This window comes from Eumetopias jubatus, unplaced genomic scaffold (assembly GCF_037043125.1).
Source record: "Eumetopias jubatus isolate StellerSeaLion01/CBP00866 unplaced genomic scaffold, mEumJub1_p1.0 scaffold_16, whole genome shotgun sequence".
NCBI lineage: Eukaryota > Metazoa > Chordata > Mammalia > Carnivora > Otariidae > Eumetopias > Eumetopias jubatus.
The window spans coordinates 85638386-85659730 of NW_028274822.1; the positions used below are offsets into that span (position 1 = coordinate 85638386).

The 21345-nt window shown below is 40.9% G+C and overlaps 1 protein-coding gene across 5 annotated transcripts in view; it reads left to right on the forward strand.

Moving 5' to 3' along the window:
• The window catches only part of ANAPC7 (anaphase promoting complex subunit 7), a 47460-nt gene continuing 26115 nt past the window's right edge, over nt 1-21345 (forward strand). Inside the window, exons 1-12 of one of the 5 annotated variants that reach the window (XM_088019685.1) lie at nt 20-200; nt 2505-2543; nt 4598-4784; nt 7597-7716; nt 10918-11029; nt 11464-11617; nt 12323-12465; nt 14358-14475; nt 15019-15215; nt 17638-17862; nt 18541-18691; nt 20296-21165. In XM_088019685.1, coding sequence (XP_087875811.1) covers nt 100-200; nt 2505-2543; nt 4598-4784; nt 7597-7716; nt 10918-11029; nt 11464-11617; nt 12323-12465; nt 14358-14475; nt 15019-15215; nt 17638-17862; nt 18541-18691; nt 20296-20485 — 1737 coding nt within the window. In that variant the 5' untranslated portion in view covers nt 20-99 and the 3' untranslated portion in view covers nt 20486-21165. Of the gene's footprint in view, nt 201-2504; nt 2544-4572; nt 4785-7596; nt 7717-10536; nt 10673-10917; nt 11030-11463; nt 11618-12322; nt 12466-14357; nt 14476-15018; nt 15216-17637; nt 17863-18540; nt 18692-20295; nt 21166-21345 lie in introns of those variants that run through there. The other 4 variants (XM_028116489.2, XM_028116490.2, XR_015767011.1 and 1 more) reach the window with 4 other exon arrangements.

Here is a 21345-nt window from a genome sequence, read left to right on the forward strand (position 1 = left end):
ATGGACCCCGGTGAGGCCGCCATTTTGGAGTCTTCCCTAAGGAGCTTCTACCGGCTTTTCGCGCTGCTGCCGCCGCTACCCGCGGCCTTGCCGGGCAGGATGAATGTGATAGACCACGTGCGAGACATGGCGGCCGCGGGGCTGCACTCTAACGTGCGGCTCCTCAGCAGCCTGTTACTTACAATGAGTAATAACAACCCGTGAGTTGAGGCGGGGAGCGGCCTGGGGCTGAGGAGAAAGCGGCGCCGGTTTGGGAGCGGGGGCTGAGGGGGCCTGGGAACTGGCGGGAAGGAGCGTCCGCGGGCCTCAGCTGAGGCTTCGGGGTCAGCGACGGCATCGTCGGCCGGAGCGGATCTAGGAACGCAAGTTGAGTTGACTCGGTCTCTGCGCTGTACCAGACGCTGGGATGAGCTCCCTGAGGGAGAGGTGGCGAGCGGCGGCTTCGAGAACTGGAAGGCGGAGGCCTTGAGGGCGAGCCTGGCTAGGGTTTCCCGAAAGTTGTGAGCGGAGGGTTCCCTGAGGCACCTGTCGCCGGGCATAGCGACTGTCACTTCGCTGGGCCGACTCCTCTTTTCCTGGCTCTTTCCCGAAGAACGTTTTATCGCTCGCCGCAGCTCCAAGGGGTCCAACCCGGTCTTATACCTTCGTCCCCTTCTGAGATTGATTTTTCCCCCTTGAGTGTGTCAGAAGGATCCACGTTCCGGCCTCCAAAACCCCTGAAAACGGGAGACCCCTTAGATGGGTGCGAGTGGCGCCCTTTTAAGGACACGCAGTGCCCCTTTCTTGTTTGAGTCCAATGACGGATGCAGCACAGGGCTGTTTCCAGCCTTGAGTGCGCGTTGCTCCCCTGCTTACATTCCTCCATTGTACTTTTTTTTTTTTTTAAGATTGTGTTCATTTATTTGACAGAGAGAGACACAGGGAGAGAGGGAACGCAAGCCGGGGGAGCGGGAGAGGGAGAAGTCCCGCCAAGCAGGGAGCCCGATGCGGGGCTCGATCCCAGGACCCTGGGATCATGACCTGAGCCGAGGGCAGAGGCTTAACGACTGAGCCACCCAGGCGCCCCTCCTCCATTGTACTTAAATTCCTTCCCAGGGCCTCGGAGGCCAAACATTTTTCTCCCTGACCTCATTTCATGCCCCCGGCTCACTGTACTTGCAGGCAGTTCCTTCTGTTACTTGAAGCCCCCAGGCTCGTTCTATGTAAGGGCTTTGCGTTTGCTGTTTGGCTTGGAGTCCACGTCAGTGAACTGTATCCTCAGTCAGGTTTCAGCTCAGATAACCTCTTCTAGGGAACGGCTTCTGTAACTGTCAGAATTGCCCCTAACCCTCACTGTTCATCCCTTTGCCGGGTTCTGTATTCTGCATCACTCTTTTTAAATTGAGATATAATTGACATATTTCAGGTGTGCAACCTAATGACTTGTTAATTGTATCAATATATTGTGAAGTGACCGCAATAAGTCTAGTTAACATCCACCACCACATGGTTTTTTTCTTGCGTTGAGAACTTTTAAAGGTTTTATTTTCGTTTATTTACTTGAGAGAGAGAGAGAGTGACTGGGGGGAGGAACGAAGGGAGAAGAACAGGCGGGCCCCGCACTGAGTGCAGACTCCAACTCGGCTGATCTCACAGCCCCGAGATCGTGACCAGGGCGGAAATCCAGAGTCTGATGCCCAACCAATTTAGCCACTTAGGCTGACGAGAACTTTTTTAGGATCTGTGTTCTGCATCACTCTTAACACCCAAGGAAGTCAGCACAGTGCCTTTGTGCAATGAGCACTCACATGTTTATTAAATGTGCTAAGGACGTACGTACCTTAGGGAGGTAAAACTGTCCAAATTCACACATTTAGTAAGTGGAGGAGCCATGATGTCTGGGCTTTGGTCCTTCTGATTCTGAAAACTTTGGACTGACCCACCACAGTCTGCTACTTCTAAGTGGCATAATTGAATTTTCTACTCAGGATGGACCCATTTGCATTTGGCCTGCTCTAGAAGCTGTCTAGGTCAGAAAGGAAAAGACCCTTAAGTGTCTGTACTGCAGCTGCTGATATTTTATTTCCATTAGTGTGCTTCTGGACCTTGCTACATGAGACCCATCATTTCACCACCATCCACTTAGTGTTGACAGTGAGGAGCCCTGGTCTCTTTCAGCCTTCTGTGTTTATTCTGGAGCTTTTGAGTGATTGGTCAAGGAACACTTTCCATCATTGGGAATTTGTGCACCAGTTAGTCATTACTCTTGGTTCTTGAAGATGTTACAGGATAGAAGAAGTTTAATCCTCTGACTTGGCTTAGCCCATGTTTCTTTCTATTAGGTTAAACTGGCAGTTTCCTAGCTTCCGGGAGGTCAGTTTAAATTCTGACCTTTACCATGTATTATTAAATGTTCTTAGTGATTTGGCACTATACACAGTGTGAAAAATTCAAATAGTACAGAAGCGGTATGCAGATAAGTGTCTGTCCCTGATCTTGAACCTTACCCCATTTCCATTCTCCAGGCAACAACCAGTAACAGTGTCTCCTGTATCATTCCAAAGGTAATTTATGAGTGCATAAGTAGGCATGTGTTACAATATATAAATGTCTGAATGCATTCTCTGAGTGTAGCAGTATTTTCTGTCAAATCTTATTTCTCAGTAAATATGTAGAATCTCAGAGTTGGAAGAGATCTTAAGTATCTGGACTATACCTTTAGTCCTTGAATTTCCTTTATAATTTTATATCCAGTGTTCAGCCTAGCTGTCCTTTTTTTTTAAGGTTAAAAGAAATTAAGATAAAATTGACATACCAGGGACACCTGGGTGGCTCAGTTGTTAAGTGTCTGCCTTCGGCTCGGGTCATGATCCCACGGCCCTGGGATCGAGCCCGGCATCAGGCTCCCTGCTCAGCGGGAAGCCTGCTTCTTCCTCTCCCACTCCCCCTGCTTGTGTTCCCTCTCTCTCTGTGTCTCTCTCTGTCAAATAAATAAATAAAATCTTTTTTAAAAAATTGACATACCATTAGATTCATCCTTTTAAAGAATACATTTCTGTGGTTTTGAGTATATTCACAGTTGTACAACCATCACCATATCTATTCCAAACATGTTCATTATCCCCAAAAGAAACCCCATATCTGTTAGTAAGCACCCCTAATCCCACTTCCTCCAGCCCCTGGCAACCACTAATCTCTGGTACCTATTCTTGAGTATCCTTCATTTGTTGACAAATCAACTGTTTACAGAGTTGACTGTGACTGTTCTTTCATTTTAAGTGGCTATAGCTTTTACCTGTCAAAGAAAAACGTGTAAATTCCTCTTAATTTGGCAGGAGTCAGGGCAATGAGGGGGGAGTGGAATTGGAGATTAAAAATATGTTTCCCATTAAGAATGGTGGCCAGCTTGGAGGCAGTTACAATGCTTGTGAGCAATGTTCAACATTAATGAAAAAGTTTTGAAATGTTTTACTCTGTCCTCAAACCCCTGAGACTCAAGGAGGTAAAAATTCTTTTAGTGTTCATAACGTTTACTTTTGAGGCGCCTGGGTGGCTCGGTTGGGCATCTGCCTTCAGTTTGGGTCATGATCCTGGTCCTGGGATCGGGCCCCATGTTGGGCTCCCTGCTCAGCTGGGAGTCTGCTTCTCCCTCTCACTCTCCCTCTGTGCTCTCTTTCTCAAATAAATAAATAAGAAATCTTTAAAAAGTTAAAAAAAATAAAATTTGTATGTAAAATTAAAAAAAACCTGTCATCAAATAAGGCTAATCCTCTTTCTATCCCACTTTATCTCATTGGCTTGTCCTATTCTATTCCCATTCTTCAGCTTTTTATATTCCCATCTTCAGTGTTTGAAGAATTTTCAGTTCCTTTGAAACCTCTTTTTTTCAGCACTTTCCTAAAAATGTTTCAAAGTGGTGAGGTCTCACTTTTCCAGGTTCTTCAGCCCTTCTTTGATAGCATAAGTTAAATCATTGTGACTTCTCTCCTTTGTCTATATTATGCTAAAAATTGATACTAATATAAGAAAGTATGGATATATATATATCGAACTATTAAATTAAGAGGGCTTTGGGGGGGCACCTGGGTGGCTCAGTTGGTTAAGTGTCCAACTGTGGATTTCAGCTCAGGTCATGATCTCATGGTGGTGAGATTGAGCCCTGCACTGGTCTCCATGCTGAGCATGGAACCTGCTTAAGATTCTCTCCCTCTCTTTCTCCCCACCCACTCCACTTGCGCACACTCTTGCACTCTCTCTCTCTTTAAAAAAAAAATAAAGAGGGTTTGGGCTAAAGAAGGGAAGGAGAAGATGTATAACATTTCTCTTTGTATATCTGTGTATTACTGAATTTGATTTAGAGGTATCATTACTTTTATAGTAAATGAGAAAAGCATATTAAAACTAATTTAAAGCAGTTGCCTGTATGTGTTGACCATATTAGCATAGAGTACAACTCATGCCTCTCATTTTAGGGACTAGCACTTAGGGTACAATGACTTTTGTAAGCTGTCATTACACAAGGCTTTATGCTAGACTTATGTGGGTGGACACTAAGGAGGGTGTCTGTCTAACATTTCAAAATAACCCATGTAGGGGGTATATTTTCTTTGTTTTCTAGTGAGTTATTCTCTCCATCTCAGAAGTACCAGCTTTTGGTGTATCATGCAGATTCTCTCTTTCATGATAAAGAATATCGGAATGCTGTGAGTAAGTATACCATGGCGTTACAGCAGAAGAAAGCCCTAAGTAAAACTTCAAAAGTGAGACCTTCAACTGGTAATTCTGCATCTACTCCACAAAGTCAGGTAAATGGAGATGGAGGTGTGATTTTTTTTTTTTTTTTTGAGAGTGAGAGAGACAAAGAATTTACAAGACTGCTGATTAGATGTAGAAAATGGAAAAAATAAGTAATTTTAAAGGGGAGCTGACTGGAGAAACAAAGATGAAAAATCAGAGCAAGAATGCAAAATTCATTCTGGATGAATCTAAATATGGAGTTAAACATGAATTATATGGGTTCACTGAAGTTCTGCATTGTTCCTCCCTTTTATACAAACAATTCAAAATCTAAAGTTTTTATAATTTTAATTAAAGTACAAATTTTAAAATGTAACTCAATTATTAGGATTGTGAGTACCTAGGGAAATTTATGGGAAATATTCTAAGAACTTCTGCAGTTTCAGTAGCTTGATAATTAAATAAATGAAGGGGAAAACTGTAATTTCAGAGTCCTCTGATTTGACAGTTGTCCAGTTGCTAGAAATTAACCCTAATAGACTCGCAGAAGGTTTACAGGGTATATCATATAACCAAGGCTGCTTATTGCAGCAATTTTAATGGTAAGAAACTAGAAGCAAAAGTTTTCATCAGTAAGGTCTAGTTAAATTAGAGCATAACCATAAGATGGGGTGTGGTGGAACTGTTACTTAAATGAAAAATGAGATAGAGGTGCACATGCTGATTTGGAAAGAACTATGTATATTAATAAGGAAAATACAGTTTGAAGAAACGTTTCAGTGCTTTCTGTTTAAAGGGGATCGTTTATAGAGATATAAATATATCCTGGTATATGCCTAATATATGTGTGTGTACACACACACACACACACACACACACACACACACGGTAATATGCATGAAAGATTTTGTGTGTTTGAAGGAAAGCAATTTAATGGTGGAAAGCTTTAGGGAGAGGGAAACTTTTACCTTGCATTAATAAATACATACGTGCATACAATAGAAGAAATGTCAGTAGAATGAGCTGGGAGTGAAATTATAAGTCATGTTTTTTCTACTTTGTATTTTTCCACATTTTGTAAAAAGACAAATTAGTTGCTCTATTTTTAAAGCCTCTTGATTTTCATCTTGGTGTCTCTTATGTAAAACCTTTGGTTTTTGTTATTAAAGAGTTGATTGCCAGGATTTTCTTTGTTTTCTTTTATTTTTGTTTATTTTATTTTTAAGATTTATTTATTTGAGAGAGAGAAAGAATCAGAGGGAGACAAGCAGACTCCCTGCTGAGCAGCAAGCCTGGTGCCGGGCTCTCTCCCAGGACCCTGAGGTCATGACCTGAGCCGAAATCAAGAGTCAGATGCTTAGCTGACTGAGCCACCCAGGTGCCCCTATTTTATTTTATTATTTTTTTAAGTAATCTATATACCCAGTGTGGGGCTCAAACTCACAACCCCAAGATCAAGAGTTGTATGTTCCACTGACTGAGCCAGCGAGGCACCCCAGGATTTTCTGTTTTCTGGCACTGAATGGAAGTCATGTATATTATCCACATAGGGTCATTCATAGAAGTAGCTAACTTTTTGAGTATTCAGTATGCCAAGCACCATGCTAAACCCTTCATGTTAATTAAATACATTTAATTTTTAAGGAATTTTTTTGACCTCACATTAAAAAAAAGTTTTAATTCCAGTTAGTAATCATTACAGTGTCATATTAGTTTCAGGTATACAATATAGTAATTCAACACTTGCATACATCACCCTGTGCTCATCACGACTAGTGCATTCCTTAATGCTCATCACCTACTTAACCCACCCCCTCACCTCCCTCCCCTCTGGTAACTATCAGTTATCTATAATTAAACAGTAGGTTTTAGTATGTTCACAAAATTGCGCAACTATCACCACTGTTTAATTCCAGAACATTTTTATCACCCTAGAAAATTCCCATGCCTGTTACCTCCTCAGCCTCTGGGAATCACTAACCCCACTGTCTATGGATTTGCATGTTCTGGACATTTCATATGAATGGAATCATAAAATATGTGACCTTTTGTGTCTGGCTTCTTTTACTTTAGCATAATTTTTTCAAGTTTGATCCATGTCATAGCATGAATCAGTTCTTTGTTCTTTCCTTTTTATTGCCAAGTAATATTCCACTATATGGGAGTGCCTGGGTGGCTCAGTCAGTTATGCATCTGCCTTTGGCTCAGGTCATGATCTCAGGGTCCTGGGATCAAGCCTCGAGTCGGACTCCCTACTCAGTGGAGAGTCTGCTTCTTCCTTTCCCTCTGCCCCCTCCCCTCCATTTGTGCTCACTCTCTTGCTCTGGCAAATAAATAAATCTTAAAAAAAAAATTCCATTGTATGGATATGCGATATTTTATGTATTCATTAGTTGACGGACATTACTTCCACTTTTTGTCTATCAATAATGTTGGTATGGACATTTGTGTGCAGGTTTTTTTTTTTAAAGATTTTATTTAATTGATAGACACAACGAGAGAGGAAACACAAGCAGGGGGAGAGGGAGAGGCAGGCCTCCCGCTGAGCAGGGAGCCCAATGCGGGGCTTGATCCCAGGACCCTGGGACCATGACCTGAGCTGAAGGCAGATGCTTAACGACTGAGCCACCCAGGCGCCCCTTTTGTTTTTAAGTAGGCTCCATGACCTGAGCTGAAATCAAGAGTCGGACGCTTAACTGAGCCACCCAGGCACCCCAACATTTGTGTGTAGGTTTTTGTGCGGACATAGATTTTCAGTTCTCTTGGCTGTATGTGCGGGAGCAGAATTGCGGGCTCATATGGTAACTCTATGTATAGCATTTTAAAGACCTGCCATATTTTGAAGTAGTATTTTGAAGAAATGTCTTCATTGCCTCTTAGTGTCTTCCATCTGAAATTGAAGTGAAATACAAAATGGCTGAATGTTATACAATGCTAAAACAAGATAAAGATGCCATTGCTATACTTGATGGGATCCCTTCAAGACAAAGGACTCCCAAAGTAAGTTGAATTAACAATTTGTTACATAATATTCATCTACCCGGTCCTTCCAACCCACTTCCTCCATGTTTTCTCCATGCTTTAGGGAGTCCATCTGAACATTTTACTCTTGACTCACTTTGTTCCCCTGTTAATGGAGTGGATGAGGTTCAGAGAGATAGAAGAATTACTTTCCTATGAAACCCTGAAAATTCAGCTGATGAAAATGATAGCTGGAGAATACTACTAGTGCTCATTCTTTGGTATTTCTTACCATAGGAAATAATAATTTGCAAATGCTTCCAGGTGGCAATGGTACTTTTTTTAGAACTCATGTTTTGCATGCTGTAGGTGCCCCCATTTGATAATGTGAATGAGCTTATTAATCCCTTTGTTTTAAAAATCCAAGATTACAAGATCTTTATGTACTTATTTGTATGTGGGATATATATTTGTGTTTGATTTGGCAACATATTATCAATAGAACACCTTCAACTGAAATCAAGAGATCTGGTATCTTGTCTGAGTTTAGGGCATACAAGCTGTGTACTGTATAGTGTGAACTTGAGCAAGTTACCAATCTGAACTTTACTTTTTTTTTAATTTATAAAATGAGGTTAATAATACTTTGCTGACCTTTGGAAAAATAAATAAGTTCATATGTGAAAGAATACTTTTCAAAATACTATTCTGTAAGGAGTATTATATTGGATATCTTTGATTACAGTTTGTTTTGAGTCTTAGAAGAACAATGAGAATCCTTGCTCTTTGTATTGAATTCACATCAGTAGTTAATATTCTAACATATACTCTCATGTCGACTGCCTTCCTCACTTCATTGAAGAACCATTTGGTGCAACTTGTGCTTAACAATGAGGAATTTTATATGTAAGATGTCTGTGTACATCCTCCTGCCCTTAAAAGAAAAGGAATCTAAGCAGTGGTATATTTAGTGTTTTTTCACCTAAGTGTTGCTGAGTTTTAAAAGTAACCAAAACTTGATGAGAATGTGTTTAAGCATCTCCTTATATTGAGGATTTACTTACTATTTTCTGAATATGTTAAAAAACTAAGCTATTTCCTTAGTTTATTTTATGCTATTAAGAACATTTGGAAGCATATTATAGACTAACCTGTCTCATAATAAGGTTGCATGCTTTATACTAAATTGTTTTCTGATACACTATGAAAGACTTATCCCAAGTATAATTTTTTTACATTTGTGAAGAGTGTCTTCCTTTTGGAAGATGCCATTTTGATTATAAACTTGAATGATGCCTTTTCCTTATCTTATTGGAAATGTGCCACAATTTCCTCAATGACTGGAGGGTGGGGACATTTTTTGAAAATGAGTAATGGCAGATAAGCTCAGTTTGTGGTATCCAACACTTTGGTGTTTAAAGCCATCATTTTAAGAGGGACTGGAGGAGTCCACAGTTGTTAGGAGTACATATCCTTCATTCTGTAGAGCTGTTGTAGCCAGGAACAAACAAAGATGTGTGCCTCAAACATAAACCTATAATATTTACAGTTTTTCTTTCTTGTCCGTTAGGGAGTTAACTGGCTTCTCAGTCTGTGTAAAGGACAAGGAAGTGAGTCAAAATACGTCTAAATGAACGTCTGTTAATGTATGGTAAACACCACCACACATTTCTTCACATTTTAAAGGAAAATTCCAGTGTGAGATTATTATATCTTGGTAAATCTTCACCTTTTAAGAGTAAACATATCAACATAAAATTTCTCACTCAGTTTTAAGAAAAAGATGACTGCTTATGTTTCTAACTGGTAGAATATGGCTTTGTGATGTTCCCAAGTAAGGATCTGTTCTAAAGAGAATTGACTTTCTCATAGGTAGTACTCAAAACTCATGCTTTTGAAGTGACAGGTAGTTTAAAGGGAATTTTAATATTTGTTGAGACAGATGGTCTCTAGGTCATAGTTTGTTAATCACAAGCAGTCAAGAAAGGATCTTAAATTTAACCTTTTATTCTTTTCAAGTATTGACACTAATACTGGAGTTTTCCTTTAAGTATTTTCTTTTGCATTTTCAACATAGCCTAAAACGGAAAAGCTGAGGCCAAATAAAGTTTTATTTCTAGTATTTCATTATTTCATTATTTGAATCATCAGTATGGATTAATGCCATACTAGATTGTTTTATATACTGTAAGTCATAATTGGAACAGATGTTCTTCATCTTCAGAGCCCTCTTTTGAGTAAATATCTGGCGTATCAGGCTACAAATAACCGAAGAGATTGGGGATTGGCTTTTTTTGTATATCCTCATGTTGACTGCTTCCGTAGGTTAATGATCTGGCAAACACTGCTATGTTTAAGATTTATTAATTTTAAATTGGAATGTTCTTTTTTTTCTCTCTGTGCTATTAAGAAGATCATTTACTTTTCCTTGTAACTTCTACGTTCTTTGGAACTTTTAGGTTTTCTCAAATTTTCCTTGTGTTTTTAGAAAGGGTTATTTTAAAAGAGCTCTGCTGAGTTACAAATTTGAATTGTGCTAAAAATGCATTTACTGGATTTAAATGATGTAGCTAATCTCTGGACCATTGTACCTCCAGAGGTGAGTTAGAGTTTGATTTTTGTAGCATCACTTTGATGAGTCAGATAGTACCTGTGGGTCCATGCTTTCAGTGTTAGAAAGGCTAGAGTGTAGCTGTCAGAATAATTGTCAGAGAGAATCCAGGTATTTAATTCTGTATCTGTCATTTTCTTTTTGGGGAAAATTCATCTGCTCTTTCTTAACAAGCTATGTTAAGAATTCCTCATTTTCTTATGTCTTGATATTAATTGCATTTAAAATATGTAAACTTGAGCACTTCTAGGGTAGTTCATCTTCTGTCTTAAGATCAAGAAAGAATCAAGATAATTAGAATTCTGTAACATTTCTCAAATAAATATTACTCCCATTTCCAGAGGCAGCATCTTTGGTCCAGATAGAACGGGACCTTTTGGTTGGGTAAGTGAGAGGAATTTGACTTTCCTCTTAGAAATGGGAGGACGTAGGAAGAGCGAAAGTAGTAATTTCCTCTTTGGTTTGAAGAATGGGATTGGTCTTCATTTATTTCCACAGGGCTGTGGGTAGATTTTCCAGGAAAAAGTAGAATAGTAGCTGATAATAAAAAATGAGGACTTAATTGGTGGTGAGATATTTTCTTTGCAATATGCGCTTATCTTACTGTCTTTTGTTTTTGTTTATTACAGATAAACATGATGCTGGCGAACCTGTACAAGAAGGCTGGTCAGGAACGCCCTTCAGTCACCAGCTATAAGGAAGTGCTGAGGCAGTGCCCGTTAGCCCTCGATGCCATACTAGGTACAGATCATTCTCAGCCTATTTCTATGGATGTTTACTCTCTGAGATGGTAGTTCTCATTCTTAGCTGTACATTAGAATCTGTACATGCCAGGGCACCTGGCTGGCTCAGTTGGAAGAGCTTACGACTCTTGATCTCAGGGCATGAGTTCAAGCCCCATGTTGAATGTAGAGATTTACTAAAAAGGTAAATTAAAAAAAAAAAAAAAATTTGCCCATGCCTAACTTCCAGAGAGTGATTCGGTAGATTACTGTTGTCATGTATTTTTCACAGATCAGGAAACATTAAATTATGGTTGTTTTGTCATCTGCATCTTGCTGAGAATAGGGAAAGGGTTACCTTGTTGCCAACAGAAAGAGTAGCCTAATGCTTCTTGCATTGTGGAAGAGGGATGCTATGCTTCACCTTATTTCTCCTGTTTTCTGTTGGATTAGGTTTGCTTTCCCTTTCTGTAAAAGGCGCAGAGGTGGCATCGATGACAATGAACGTGATCCAGACTGTGCCTAACTTGGATTGGCTTTCTGTGTGGATCAAAGCATATGCTTTTGTGCATACTGGTGACAACTCGAGAGCAATCAATACTATCTGGTGAGAGCCACAAAGTTAATTCAGTGTTCTTGAGGCCCTTTCCTTTATGGAGGTCTGGTGTAAAATAGAAATATGAGATGCTTATTTCTTGGTGTTGCAGCCTGTTGTCCTCCAGCTTGCTTTAGTCTCTTAATGTACTTAATGGTCCTAAGGATAATAATGTCTGCTGTGAGGACCTGTTAAATGTAAACTTTGACTGAGTTCAGCTGTGTATTTGCAAAAGTGGTAACCCTTGCACAGCCGGCTGCATTAGTTGTCATGCTGGAACCTGGAAGAACATCTTTCTGGATGTCCTAGAAGCATAGATTGCAGCATCTGACTTGGGTTGCCTCTTTAGGACTGGGATTTTCTTTTAGTCAATTGAAGTCCAAGGATAAGAGACTGGGTTTTGTGTTACGCAAAGTCACTTGTGAATGACATTACCTTTAGCACCATGTTGTCCTCTGAAAACCTGCAACCAGAAAGTTCTCAGTAATGAGAGAGAATTCTGCTTCATTCTGTATATTGACTTTATTATCGTGTATAACTTTCTTTAAATCATAAGCTCGGAATAAAATCTTAGTGTATATGGTTTGTTTGAAAAGCTTATTATGAAAAATGTCGTATATATGCAAAAGAAAATAGTGCTTATATGCCTGTCACCCAGATTCAGAAACTAAGAGGATTCATAATAAATCTTAAGGGTCAATGTTTAATATTTTGAAGTTCACTAGAGAAAAAGTCCTTATTGCGAGATAACGTGGACCTGCTGGGAAGCTTAGCAGATCTGTACTTCAGAGCTGGAGACAATAAAAACTCTGTCCTCAAGTTTGAACAGGCACAGATGTTGGATCCTTATTTGATAAAAGGTAAGTAATTCTTGAGGCATGGTGGTAGTGGCTGCAGAGGGGAGGATCAGAAAAGAAAGGGAGACAAAGTAGCATAATATTCTGATACCATTTTCAAAGAAATATTTTGTGAAACTTGTTCTGGTAGCCTTTTACCTTTTTTTTTTTTTTTACGTCTGATACATGTCTCTAACACTTGAGTAATTCCATTTTGAGTAGTTGTTTTTGCTTGAATTCAAGCGTCATCTCCAGGCAGATCATTATTTGGCTTTTTTTGCGGGGGAGGGGTGATAGCCCTTCCTTATGATTTTTAAATTTATGGTGTGCCTGACTGAGAATTTGGATGGCATCCCCAAAACCATAATATCCTTTTAGGGGATTTAGCTTTACTGTATCCTTAGTATACTTAAAAGGGAGTAAGTGAACAGGCATTAAGTAAGGAATGAGGTGACTGAAGGAAGTAATTAGGAATGAACAACAACAAAAAATCATTGATCTCAAAGATTGTAGCTGAAGGGGTGAGCCATAGGGACTTCCAAAGGATGAGTGTCCAGTGACTGGCAGTGAGTGATGGGTAGTAGGAAATAAGGTCTCATAGACAGGCTGGAATCTGCTTATAAAGTCCCAAAAGAGGCCATTAGAAAAATATGGCCTTGTGACAGTAGTTAGTCCTGTAGACTCGTAAGCCATGAGAACTACAGAGCAGAAGATGAGAGAACAGATCCAGAAAGATGAAATTGTTTGCCCAAGGTCTCCCTCCTGCCCAGTGCTTATTTCTCTTCTCTGAGTTTTGCCTGTGCCCATGATGAAGATGTTGTATTAGAAATACTAGTCTGGCAGTAGTTGGCAGCTTGGAGTTGAAAGCTCAGGCCCGAGTTTGGGGGCCAGCAGGGAGTATTGCAGTGATCTTGGCAAGAGAGACATTTTCCTGGGAGTCTGAAGGGGTAACAAGGAATGAAGGGGATGGTGGTAAGAGATGGGTGACAGCAAGCATGGGACCCTTTTTATAGAACACGAGTAAGAATAAGCAGGGAGCGGGGTGATCTTAAATCAGCTGGACTCCAAAAGAACTAGATGTTTTTTCTGGAATAGGCTACTTTTTCTGAGACTAACCAGCATATTAAGTATGTACTCTGGACTGTGCCCAGGCTTCTTGGAGAAAAGAAATTACATGATGCCTTTTTGGGCCTTTCCTGGTTATGAGTTAGGATAACTGTATATCATGTCATAGGACAAACAATTCCCAGAAATAATTGGCTTTCAAATTGTGAGTTGTAGACCCTTCTACTCCTTTGCTTTTTAAACTTTTTGGATGTGTTTTGTCTTTTTAATAGTCATTTTTTTCGGGACACCTGGGTGGCTCAGTCGGTTAAGCATCTGCCTTCAGCTCAGGTCATGATCCCAGGGTCCTGGGATCAAGTCCCATATCGGGCTTCTTGCTCAGTGGAGAGCCTGCTTCTCCCTCTGCCTGTCACTCCCCCTGCTTGTGCGTGCTCTCTCTCTGACAAATAAAATCTTTTTTTAAAAAGTCATTTTTTTAAATTTAAGATTTATTTATTTTAGAGAGAGAGGGAGAGAGCTCACAAGCCATAGTGGGGGGAGGGGCAGAGGGAGAGAGAATCTCAAGCAGACTCCCCGATGAGCACAGAGCCTCATGCGGGGCTTGATCTCACGATTCTGAGATCATGACCTGAGTGGAAATCAAGAGTCAGACTCCCAACTGACTGAACCACTCAGGCGCCCCTTTAATAGTCATATTGTAGGAAAGTGGGAATGCTGGTGGGAGGAGCTCATGCTGGTGGAAAGGGCTCAGACAGTGCTGGAGTTGGGGCTTGAGTGGGGGCTCTGATGAAGGCTGTTCCTCTTTAATAAATGACACCTGCTGCTTTTTAAAAAAGCCTCTTCCTTTCCAGGAATGGATGTATATGGCTACCTCCTGGCGAGAGAAGGGCGGCTAGAGGATGTGGAGAACCTTGGCTGCCGCCTTTTCAATATTTCTGATCAGCATGCAGAACCCTGGGTGGTCTCTGGGTATGTTTATGCATTCTTTTTTCTCTCCAGTTTTCAGTACACTCTTTGGGAAATTGTGTTTCCTCCCAAATAGCATATAGGTTGAAAACACAGGTTTAAGAGATAATCAGACTTAGAATTCAGATCAAGGTCTTTGACTTTGGACACATTAGTTAACTCACTGAGTCTTTTCTCAGACTTTCAGGGGGTAGATATCCACTGAGATAATGCATTGTGCTCAGCACTGGAAGCCATCAGCGAACAGGCCAGAAGCTGCTGCTTTGTTACTTAACGTGGCTTTACAGATTCTCTGAATATCTCTCACTTGATAACATCCAGATATCAGGTTCTTTCCCATAACTTTTCCCTTCCATATCAATATTTCCCCTTCAAAATAAACATTTAGATTTTTTTGTGTCCCCCCCCACCGCGCTAATATCTCAGGTAAAGCTGTAAGTTTGCTTTGTAATAAGGATCAGGTAGAGGTCCTTCTGTTTGGTTCTGAATGAAGTTTCTTTACCATTTTCTCTCAGGTAATGTTGCATTGTTTTTTTTTTTCTCCAGGTGTCATAGCTTTTATAGCAAACGCTATTCTCGGGCCCTCTATTTAGGAGCCAAGGCCATTCAGCTGAATAGTAATAGTGTTCAAGCTTTGTTACTTAAGGGAGCAGCACTTAGAAACATGGGCAGAGTCCAAGAAGCAATAATCCACTTTCGGGAGGCTATACGGCTTGCACCTTGTCGCTTAGATTGTTATGAAGGTAAGATGAAAAATAGAGATGGATGGTGTGAATCTCTAGGTGTGTAGCATTAGCTCTCAGATGGAAGGTTTTAATTTTTGTTTTTTTGAGAGAGAGAGCACATGCACTCACAAGTTATAGGGGGAAGAGGCAGAGGGAGATAGAGAATCTTAAGCAGGTTCCATACCCAGCACAGGGCCTTGATCTCACGACCCTGAGATTATGACCTGAGCCGAAATCAAGAGTTGGGATGCTTAACTTCCTGAGCCACCCAAGCGCCCCCGGATGGAGGGTTTTGTGAAGCCAGCAGTTCCCAAACTCTCTTGCATGTTAGAGTCCTCTGGGGGCACTTTTTAAAAAATCCTCATGCCAGGTCACGCCAGTACTGTCTAAATCAGAATATTGTGGTTGGGAGATAGACACCAGTATTTTTTTGAAGACCCCAGGTAGTGCCAATATGTGGACAGGTTTGGGAATCACTGCATTAGGCATTTAAAAAATCATTTACGGCTTTCACTGGACCTTCAGAATATATTTTTTTCATTCTCTTTTCCTGGTTTGTGGTGAGGGAGTAGTTGGGGACGGTCTTTTGTCCTATTTTTATTTCTCAAACATGGCCCACTCTTTAATGTGAATCTGTGCTGGCACTGTGCTAGATCGCTTGGTTTTGTCTTTATTCTTTTTAACAGTTTTACCTTGGGCCAGAAATATTACTCAAGAGGGTAACTTCATATCCATGACAGTGTTAGTTGTGGGAACTAGTCAGTTCATTGTGACCTCCTGAGTGGGCATGATCAGGGTCAAACTTTGTTTTGTTATGTACTATTTTAAGTTCATGTGAACTGACCCTAGGAGTTCAAAGGATGCGTGCCAGCTTCAGCAACATTTGGTGACTCAGTCACAGATGTTAAAATAGATCTTATAAGATGCAGTTCCTCCAAAGCATATTTTTATAAGAATTTAAAAATAAACCCAGGAGTCTAAGAGTGACTTGCTCTTAACAGGAAGATGAGTTCAGATTTGAGAAAATTTGGAAGTTGGGGTAAAGAACAAATCTGTTTAGAGAACTATGCATATTGTGGATTTGTTCTTAAAGTATCCCCAGCAAACCAAGATTTTGGTTCCAGATTAAATTTTTTATCCTGAAACTACCTACCTAGCCTCTCAGCTGCTTTTATCACACTAATTCCTTTTTGCTGCGTGCCTGTTTCACAAGAGCCCAGGATTGCAGTTGAATAATGAACTCCACAATGTTTGGGCAGAGGATGGTTAGAGTCTTTGGGAGCAGAGGACCTTTCTCAGGCCAGTGAGGCTTCATGGGTTGCCTGCACTCAAGCTACCATTTGGAGTTTTGAAGTAGGGTAACCGATTATGCTCTCTGGTGCTTCTTGTAACCTCCAGCTGAGCTTCCTTTATTGGCGGAGGCATTGGAGTAGTGAAGAACATTCTTTCCATTTCCTTCTGAAGTTCCAAGAGGGGCTTTAGCAGGGAAATAAAACTGCTCAATAAGTAGTTGCAAACAACTATATTCTGAATCCAGCACGTTGGCCTGAAGAGTTAGGTAATTTCTGGTTAAGTAACCATAGTGTGTGGTAGAATGTGCACAAATACTATAAATGCTGCTAGGGTGGAGGAGTGCATAGAGAAAATCTGCCAGGGATGCGTGGGTATGGGGTTTAAGCTGTTTTTCTGTTTTGATGAGAGCTTTGTGTCAAAAAGTACTTCCTCTGTTCTCAAGTTCTTGGCAAGAAGAGTTGAGAGTTGTCTTTGCTTGAGGTGTCCCCATAGGGCATCTGGTGGGCGTGGTAAGAGGCAGGAGCTGCCACTCTCTGTGCATTTGGTCCATCTGATAAGTGTTTTCCATCTAGGTTAGGGAAGCCCTCAGCAAATGTATTTTGAGATAACTTGTTTCAAATGAAAAGTTGTCCTTTCTTCTTAGGTTCCTCCGTAGGTCCATTACTAGAAATTACACTAAACTAGTAGTTTTGTAGAGCCGGACATTCACTTGGAACTGTAAAGCTCTTCCACATAAGCCTAGGACTAAAGGTGACTGAATACAGCCAGGAATTAATAGCTCGTTTAGAGGCAGTGGAACCTTGCGCTTTGTTGTCAGCGTCATCTCTATTTCAAGTAATGATTAAGGTCTTACTTCTCTAACATTCAGCTGGGCTGCCTACCTGCTTCATTTTACTTATGCGTGTTTGTTTCCTTTACTAACTAAAGGTGCCTTTGCAGTGCATGCAGCCTTTTTCTACATCCCTGAAGTGCCCTGGGGAAGAGCACTTCTTATTGTATCAACATACTCTCTAGTCTCATGTCATCAGAGTTTTCCCCTGGCCTGCCCTTTGTCTGAAGCTTTGAAGGTTTGCAGTTTGGAAGGCTGTCAGAGTGGAAGCATTGCTTGGAATGGTAATGTGGTTGAACTTTTGTTTTATTTTTTCAGGTCTCATTGAATGTTACTTGGCTTCCAACAGTATTCGTGAAGCAATGGTAATGGCTAACAACGTTTACAAAACTCTAGGAGCAAATGCACAGACCCTTACCCTTTTAGCCACTGTTTGTCTTGAAGACCCAGTGACACAGGAGAAAGCCAAAACTTTATTAGATAAAGCCCTGACCCAAAGGCCGGATTACATTAAGGCTGTGGTGAAAAAAGCAGAACTACTTAGTAAGTGTATCTTATTTACTTCCCTTTTGTTGTTAATTGTATAAAACCTGATCTCATTTGGAGTTCCTGGTCCCAGCTGGTTACAGATGACCAGACAGGTGTGTGCCTTTTGTAGTAGATTTGCGCCTATGTGAATTGGTGTATATTTAGCACAACCAAATGTAGATGGCTTAGACCGGCTTGGATTGGCAGTGACTCACTTTTTGAGTGGCTCAAACCAGCTATACCTGGTTGGTACCTGTTCAGCTCACTTTGATCTGGTTTTGGTTTTCCTGAACTAGTTTGGGCTGAATAGAACTGGTTTTAGCCAGCTTGAACTATTTCAACCCATCCTGATTTGCTTATGACTTTCCTTTTAGCTTTTGTTTTTTTAGTCCTGATTTATGATGAAATCCTGGGTTTGGGCTAGTTTGGCAAATAAAATGCATTTTGGCTTTTTATTTGAACTAAGGTTAAGAGTATAATTTAAAAAATTAGAACTCAAGCTCTACATTTCTTAATCGAATAGGAATTCATATGAGCTTTTTCTTCTTTCTTGCCATACCACTATTCTCTTAAAGACATCTACAAAGAGATTATTGGATTGTGATCATTGTTGTGGTTTTGTGTATATGATTTGAGATGGGGGTATATTTTCACAATGTTAAGTAGGAAAATGAGGATCTTTTTTCTTTTTAGGCAGAGAACAGAAATATGAAGATGGAATTGCTTTGCTGAGGAACGCACTAGCTAATCAGAGTGACTGTGTCCTGCATCGGATCCTAGGAGATTTCCTTGTAGCTGTCAATGAGTATCAGGAGGCAATGGACCAATATAGTATAGCACTAAGGTAGGCACTTAGCCTCCCATGGGGGGAAGGTCAATGAGGGGAAGAGGAAGCAGGGAACTATGTAATAGGAATTCTGGAAACACACACACTTTTGTGCCCATGGTTGAAACAGAGTAATAATAGTAATGGTAGAAGAGTTATTTGTGAGTTCTAAAAAAAAAAAAAAAAAAAATTCATAAAGTATATTATAAGCAACATTAAAGAACTGTTTCACTCATAACCAGCCCATATCACTATATCATCTGTTTTCATTTGTATAGATCATCTTCCTGGCCTTGCCCACACATAAACATATTTTTATAGGGTATATGTAGTATATATTTTATAATCTGCTTTTTCAAATCAAAAATATTGTAAGTACTTTCCCATGTTTCTACCTACTGTAGTAAAGAACTTAAGCTCTGAAGTTGAATATTACCTTCACCTGTTATCTTGGGCAAGTTACTAATTTGTTTATATCTATCTTATTAGGTATTAAATGGTTAAATGAGGATTAAATTATTCCATGTAAAGCTCTTAGTGCTGTGCCTGGTACATAGTAAATACTAAATAAATAGTGGTATTCTTACTGTTTAATATAGAAGTGATTTCTTTGAGGGTTGTCTGTGTGTCTGTAAGGTTATGAAGGCCTGTCTTTAATCGAGTCTGATCACATCCATTTATTTGTTCAGCAGTTGAGCACCTGGCATCTCAGTAACCACTGGGTGTGCTGCGATTCTGGGAGCTCTCAGTCTCAGGCATGTAGACTGATGGATGCCACGTGCTAAGTGCTTTCATAGCAGTCTCTAGAAGGCAAGGTGGGAGTCCCAAGGGTGGGGAGCCCTGGGTGTGGGTGAGAACTGTATGGAAGGTTTCAGAGAAGAGGTTACAAATCAATCTACAGTTACATAAGTAGAGGTGGAATTTGCTAGAGATTGGACACCTCTTGGCCTTGGTGATAATCACAAAGGCTAGAGGAAGAATTGTTTAGAAGCCAAGTAAATAAATGTTCTGGAGCCTCTGAACTTTGGGGATTTTGGCATGTGTAATGATTCTTAGCTGCTAAACTCGTGTGCCCAGGTGGAGGTAGCTTTGGGTCCTGGGGTCTAACCTAGGAGTTGACAGATGTATTCCATGGTAAGCATGACAATTTTGGTTGACTACTGAAATGCTGATGTGGTTAATTACATCATAAGAACGTGAAACAACTTCACTCACAGAAAAATAAGTATTTTTTTGTAACTTTGTAGCTTAAATATCTGATACTGTTAAGAAATTACAGTTGAATTTTTCTGTTAAAGGTGGTTTGCTGCTTTTTCATTTGTCTTATCTAGTATCTTCCTCCAGCAGAATGCTGGGGTAATAAGTGTGAAAACATTTAAGAAATACGTGGAGAAAAACTCAAATTGAGAATTCTAAAAATTAGGACAAGACACCTTTTTTCACTTCTAGTGGTGGACTCCCTGGATCTCACCTGTGGAACCAGAGTTGTTTGGAGAGGCCAGGCATTAGCAGTTTCTCTGTGACTGGGTGGTCATTTCACTGCCGTACCAGGGAGATGACGCATCAGCCCGCAAGAAGCAAGGCAGAGATTCAGGCCTCTCCTTTGTTTTGTTGTCCCCTAGTTTGGACCCCAATGACCAGAAGTCTCTAGAGGGGATGCAGAAGATGGAGAAGGAGGAGAGTCCCACGGATGCCACTCAGGAGGAGGATGTGGACGACATGGAAGGGAGTGGGGAAGAAGGGGACCTGGAGGGCAGCGACAGTGAGGCGGCCCAGTGGGCTGACCAGGAGCAGTGGTTCGGCATGCAGTGAGGCAGGCGGCAGCTCTGTGGCCACACTGGCCTGCCCTGCTCTGAGCACTTCTGTGGACTGAAGGAGCCCGGAGGAGCCCGCTCTCTGGGAGGACAATGATTCCGCATGTAATTGCAGCAGGGGTCTCTACCCCTTGCTCCATATTTCTAGTAGTGAATTCATTTTTAAAAACTGAGCCTGACCGACCTTCCATATACCTCTGTCCTCCCCTGCTCCAGTCAGGGAGGATCGAGTGAGCTCTCTGGGAGGCCTGCAGATGTGCCAGGGCTTCTGGGACAGAGTGCTTTTTATATAACTAATTTCTAAATCTGAAAGCTTGAGGAATAGACAGTTTTGTCTGTGACATTGTGGGTGAGTTTAAAGGAGTGACCTATCACCCAGAGCAAGAGTGTCCTCTCCCATGTCAGACAGCAGCATGGGCAGGCCCTTTCAGAGAGGGTTTCCTGTTCCGGAAATCATCATCCTGAGCTGTCCAAACTTCCCTAGTAACCTTGCTTCCTTCTGCAATGTTAGTAATGCCTTAAGCTGACAGTTGCTATTTTGCAGAACAATTTTCCTATTTGCTAATCTGGTAACTTGCCTATGAGCCTGGGCCGGATCTGAGAAGTGGGTGTGACCTAGAGCATGAACAAAGGCACACCTGGGGTAATTAACTAATAAAACTGTTTTTTGTACAGTAATGGTGTTGGGTTGATCACAATGGAAGCCCTTTATAGATTCTTATTTTGGGGGGGGGGTCTCTGAGTCACAATGCATTGATTCAGCCCCAGAATTATTTGCCATAAATACACTCCCTTTCTTCCCAGAGTGTTGGGAGCCAGGAAGATTGGGAACTTTGGGTAACACTGCGCTGGTTCATC